Source organism: Glycine max, chromosome 19 (assembly GCF_000004515.6).
Source record: "Glycine max cultivar Williams 82 chromosome 19, Glycine_max_v4.0, whole genome shotgun sequence".
Taxonomy (NCBI): domain Eukaryota; kingdom Viridiplantae; phylum Streptophyta; class Magnoliopsida; order Fabales; family Fabaceae; genus Glycine; species Glycine max.
In genome coordinates this window covers 4,353,096-4,359,198 of record NC_038255.2, presented here as the reverse complement: position 1 = coordinate 4,359,198, position 6,103 = coordinate 4,353,096, and the positions used below count along the sequence as shown (strand labels likewise).

Genomic DNA, 6,103 nt, shown 5'->3' with positions numbered 1-6,103 from the left:
ATACACACACTAATGCATGATGCATGGAAAAGGGGAATAAAATTGTTGCATGGGAATGATTGAGATTTATCTTTGTTGTTTAATAATTATATTCACCCATTATGGAAGACCACAAGACTCAGCAGTGCAAAAAGTCAAGGGCACGGTGGAGTGGTTTTTTCTAGGAATTAATATCCCATAGGTTGAAAATGAAACAAGAGTCAGTTTTTTAAGATTCAAACTTGCAGTTAGTATTTAGGACTTGGAAGGAGAACCAAACCCCTCTCTCCGCACATATTCACATGGTAACACAAGGAGACTGTCTTGTAGTGGGATTATGCAATTCCATGACCAGATCTTATTGACAGACATGTGAAGGACCGGGGCTGGCTATGACCAACTTTTCCTTTAGGTCCAATGGAGTGCTATGCATGTGGCTTTTCTTTAAACTATTTCCACTTTTTCCCCTTCTATACCTTCAGGATAAATTACATAATTTCTTAATGATTTAATACACACATCAGTGATGTACAACATTAAAAAATAAAGCTAAATAATTACATCTAATTTTATCATAACTTAAACTTGTCACATATGTATACATAATGATACATTTGAATACTAAATTATATATTCCTTAAAATTCCTTTAAGAGTATCCTCGAGAAACTCTACACTTAATAATACCAAAGGACTGAAGCAGGAAGTAGTTTACACTTACTCATTTAATTATCCTCAAATTATAAAAGCAACAAAAATTTCCAGCTTCAAATCTCGAAGGGCTAAATGGGGGTGTAAATATTTTATCTATAAATCATTGGAGACTGCATATGTCTGTTGTATTTAAGTTGTTCACATCCCCGAAATCCTTCATAAAAGGCAATCCCCACTTTTTATATATATATTTCCATAATTCAAACTTAATAGGTATGTATTAAAAAAATTTTATAGTTATTGTAAAAATCAATTAACCTTTTATATCTCATACTAACAAATCATTATCCAGAGTGTTAATATATTTAATTCCCTTAAATAAGATCTTATGAACAAAAAAAATGTAATTAAAAAAAATTCTATAAAGATAATCAGTTAAATTTTTAATGAAAATTTATTAACAATAACGAATACTCTATATCAATAATATAGCAATTAAAAATCTTATTATACTTAATAGTTTGTATCAAACTACATGTTAATTTATGATAACACCAGAGCCTAAAAAGTAAATATATTATTTATTCTTCAAATTCATGTGTTAATAGTTGTTTTTAATTTTTATCACCAAAGGCTTAGAATAAGGTAATGCTACTAACTTATTATAGAGTGCGGTTTTTTTGTCTTTATGGTTAATTCTTATTTTTATTGCAAATGGTAGCCAAGCTCTAAGGGCCTATATATGTGTGCTTGTGTGCACTCTTTAGGTAACTACAACACAAGAGACTGTACCTTCTTTTTGAAGTCTCTGTGGGTTGGGGTTTTGGAGTGGGAGCACCAATGGCTTTCTTGATGGCAATTGTAGTAGTAGGTGTTGTCTTGGTGCTCTGTTTTTGCTCTGCTCTCTTGAGGTGGAATGAAGTAAGGTACAGGAAGAAAGGTTTGCCTCCTGGCACAATGGGTTGGCCACTTTTTGGGGAGACAACTGAGTTTCTTAAGCAGGGTCCAAACTTCATGAAAACCCAGAGAGCAAGGTAACTAACTTAACTGCATCATCATCACATGGTTTTCCTCATAATATTTAGTTGTGTGTGTGTGTGTCCAAGCAGTCTTCATCATGTTCACTTGCACAAGTGGGAAAAAAAAAGTTGCTTTGGCAACACACTTTGCTTCTGGTGTTAGTTTTTCATGTTCTTTCTTTCATCAGTTTCAAGATTGAAACCTGTTTTAAGTTTTAACTCCACCCCTTGCATGCCACTCTTGTTTTGTTTAACTTGTTGGGGGTGTTTGCTGGGTAGGTACTAGGCCTAGCATATTCCGATTCAAGAGTTAGTAAGCATAAAAACAAAATGAAACCTTGTTTTAGGGAGGGTAGGGGGGTGGAGAAAGAAGGGAATTGGAGAAGGATAAATGGAAATGAAGATCAAGGAGGAATAAGCTAATAGGTTTGGTTTAATGGTACTTTGTTCTCCATAAAGAAATAATTAATGGCTTGCTAGCTCACATCATCATCATGATGCCTATTTGACAAATCTTTTTTTTTTTCTTTCTAAAACTTAATGATGTTTCTTAAATTAGTTAAATCGGGTGTGATGTAAGCACTGTTCATGCATGTACTTTTACCCTCATTAGTAATGATTGTTAACTTTTATTTTTTTTACCTTTTGTCAAAAACAAAAAAATGGCAGGTATGGCAGTTTTTTCAAATCCCACATACTGGGTTGTCCTACCATTGTTTCCATGGATCCAGAGCTTAACAGATACATCCTAATGAATGAGGCAAAAGGGCTTGTTCCTGGTTACCCTCAATCCATGTTAGATATCTTAGGCAAATGCAACATTGCAGCTGTTCATGGCTCCACTCACAAGTACATGAGAGGAGCACTGCTTTCCATCATTAGCCCCACCTTGATCAGAGATCAGCTTTTGCCAAAAATTGATCAGTTCATGAGAGCCCACCTTAGCAACTGGGGTGACAAAGTCATCAACATTCAAGAGAAAACCAAAGAGGTTTGTAATTGTTTGTGTTGTTCATCAATCAAAATTCATGAACCAAAATGGAAAAGAAAAAAACTTATATTACAATTCAAGTTCCTAACGTAACTTTTTCCAAACTCTCAAAACATTTGAAACAGATGGCCTTCTTATCATCTCTGAAGCAGATTGCTGGCATGGAATCTGGCTCATTATCTGACTCATTCATGGCAGAGTTCTTTAAGCTAGTTCTAGGAACCCTTTCTCTCCCTATTGATCTTCCTGGCACAAATTACCACAGTGGATTCCAGGTGTGATCATTGATCTTTACCCATTTTTTTTAATCCGCAAATATTAGTTATTAATTGTTAGTTTTTGTTAGTGGGAGAATTTGAAACCACTATCTTTTCTCATGTTAGTTTGCATGGAAATTGAAGATGAATGATCTATTTCGTTGTTGTGCTTATTATAATTTATAACTACTTCATATAATAAGAAGACTTTGTCATAGGCTTATTTAATTCACTGTTTCTTGCAGGCAAGGAAGACTATAGTGAACATTCTGAGTAAGCTCTTAGAGGAAAGAAGAGCATCACATGAAACCTACCATGACATGCTTGGTTGCTTGATGGGAAGAGATGAAAGTAGATACAAACTAAGTGATGAAGAAATCATTGATCTAGTGATTACAATCATGTATTCTGGCTATGAAACTGTTTCAACTACATCAATGATGGCAGTCAAGTACCTCCATGACCATCCCAAAGCTCTTGAGGAACTCAGAGTAAGTGAAAAAACTCTCTTGGTTCCTTAGGTATGATTAATAGTTACACTTATAATTTCTTATGTTTTATGTGCTAAGTCGTGTGGAATATTTGTTACAGAAAGAACATTTGGCCATAAGAGAGAGGAAAAAGCCAGATGAACCACTTGACTGCAATGATCTCAAGTCAATGAGGTTCACTCGCGCGGTAAGAATTGTGTGCCATCTCGGTTACATTATTTAGTTGTTTTTTCGAGGTGTCCATATTTAGTGTGTGATGTTTTGAATTGGTTTAAAAAAACTTAAAAAAAAATTAGCTTTTTTTCTAATGATTGACAAGAAGATTTGATCAAGCTCTTGTACATTTTGCAGGTGATTTTTGAGACCTCTAGATTGGCCACAATAGTTAATGGGGTCCTAAGGAAAACCACTCAAGACATGGAACTAAACGGTGGGTTTCAATAGGTGTTATATTTAGGTTCCTTTAGCTTTTGTTGTGTTTTTGGGCTCAAGAAGTTGTTTTTTGACTTTTAGGGCTTCTTTTTTTTCTTTGGTCACTTCTACAACATCAATATAAAAAATGTAAAATTGTAATTTGAAGAGAAATGTATCCCTAAGATAGTGATAATAATATAGACACCTGGCAAATTTGGCCATCAATTCAACAACCACACGAAGACAATTCCACTATAAAACAAGTTTTTCCAGATAAGGAGGTACCTTTCCTCCCAACTTTTCTTTTGCCTTTTAGCATTAAATTAAATGCGTTAGCAAAAAGAAAGGATATAAAAAATAAAAATAAAAGTAAGAATGAATGAAGGGGGTAGGGGTCCTTAACGGGTTTTGCACTAGCACGCAAGTATTTCACTATTCACCATAAATGTCAACACCACCTTCTTGTTGCAATTAACAGTGTTAATAATCCAAGTTGTTATTAATTTTCAGGCTATTTGATCCCCAAAGGATGGAGAATATATGTGTATACAAGAGAGATCAATTATGACCCTTTTCTATATCCTGATCCACTAACATTCAACCCATGGAGATGGATGGTTAGTCCAACAACCTCTTCCTCTTTATTTTGATTATGCATAAAAAAAAGTCCTTTAGCACAATATCATCCTATTTATCATAACCTTTAATTGCAAATTGCAGGACAAGAGTTTAGAATCAAAGAACTACTTCTTCATATTTGGAGGAGGCACCCGACAGTGTCCAGGAAAAGAGTTGGGAATAACCGAAATTTCCACTTTCTTACACTACTTTGTAACTAGATACAGGTGACTAATTTACCTATTCAACATCTAGACCTTATAAAATTAAAATAGAGTTTAATTTTTATCATTTGTTGGTATAAAAAAACTTTACATTATCAACAAATAAAAAGTCATGATAAATATAACTTTTAAAATAGTTATTATAAAAAGTAAAAATAAAAACTTACTATATAACAGATTTTGATTGAGAAACGGTGTAATGTCGATATATACACTACTCAATTAAATATTTGCTAGGCACAAAGAATAAGTAAAAATTTAAAAGGAACTATTATTTACACTAACTACTTTTGACTGAACTGGATTCGCCATATATACCTCACATACATCTAGACAGATTATTATTATCCATTATTAAGCATTAATTTGTCTGTTTAGAAATTTTATACAAGTTTGAAGCTGTTTCTGACATCTTATATATTTAATGTTGATTGCAGGTGGGAAGAAGTAGGAGGAGATAAAGTAATGAAATTTCCTAGAGTTGAGGCACCTAATGGACTGCACATAAGGGTGACATCTTACTAACTAGGCCGTGACTGTATGTACAGTAATGAGATGAGATGTAACAGATTGTAGGGTATGTGTGTATGACAATTATCTAACAAATATATTTAGTAAAAGAAAGAAATTAAATTTTCTTCTTCCTCTTCCTTTCTTTGTTTTGTATCTTCTTAATTGAACTTTTGACCCATTTGGGTTCATCTCAATTTAATTGTAGACCGAAAAATGTCTAATATAATGGGCCATGAGTCAAATAGGCCAGCCCATTGATTACTATTTTCATAAAAAAAAATACATTAAGGACCAAACAATTCTTGTGAACTGAATATCTAAATTAAATACCAAAAATCCAAAATTATTGGCCCATTTTTAAATTTTGTTTTACTCAACCTAATTCAATAAATAAATTTATTGATCACAAAAAATGTTGAAATAATAAATTAAAATACTTTTAATTATTTATGAAAAACTTGTTAATATAAAACCTATAAATGAATAGTTAATTCAAACACACATTTAACTCTTTAATTGTATTCAATAGTTCAAAATTTATCCCACCAAAATTGTAAATACATGTGCCTCGATCTAGGATGATATTTTCCATTTTAAAAGGATGCTCGCATCAAGATTGGCCCCACAGGCCGGAAGACTTTGGGCTGTGATTTCGAGGCCCATGCTCAAAGTAGGGCATGAAATTCAGAATCCTAGATAGATTTCAATTTATATAATGTTTTTTGCATTATTAGGAATTCAGAATCCTAGACAAAGCCACATAGGAACAAAAAATGAATACATAATAAATCAATCCTTAAAAATATAGCATCGGGCATGCTGCCTCTTGAATAATGAAGATTACGTTTATAGTCCATGGATTTCTAGAACCAATTGACAAAACAACACATCCTTACGACCAATTTGACAATTAAACATATATATTCTACTAATATTAATGCTAT

General features: G+C 32.9%; 1 protein-coding gene across 1 annotated transcript; it reads left to right on the top strand.

Annotated features, from left to right (window-relative positions):
* Positions 1 to 1,385: 1,385 nt before the first annotated feature.
* On the top strand, positions 1,386 to 5,283 carry LOC100805958 (cytochrome P450 85A). Its single transcript, XM_003554917.5, has 9 exons — positions 1,386 to 1,666; positions 2,321 to 2,642; positions 2,768 to 2,917; positions 3,145 to 3,390; positions 3,491 to 3,577; positions 3,742 to 3,820; positions 4,315 to 4,421; positions 4,525 to 4,649; positions 5,084 to 5,283. The coding sequence occupies exons 1-9, from the start codon at positions 1,473 to 1,475 to the stop codon at positions 5,169 to 5,171; spliced, it is 1,398 nt and encodes a 465-aa protein (XP_003554965.1). The 5' UTR covers positions 1,386 to 1,472; the 3' UTR covers positions 5,172 to 5,283.
* The last annotated feature ends 820 nt before the right edge of the window (positions 5,284 to 6,103 follow it).

Bases quoted from the DNA above. Each gene is read 5' to 3' on its own strand.
- LOC100805958 (XM_003554917.5), top strand. From the start codon at position 1,473: ATGGCTTTCTTGATGGCAATTGTAGTAGTAGGTGTTGTCTTGGTGCTC. The intron at 3,391-3,490 runs GTAAGTGAAAAA...TATTTGTTACAG, and splicing joins AAGCTCTTGAGGAACTCAGA to AAAGAACATTTGGCCATAAG. The intron at 3,821-4,314 runs GTGGGTTTCAAT...ATTAATTTTCAG, and splicing joins TCAAGACATGGAACTAAACG to GCTATTTGATCCCCAAAGGA.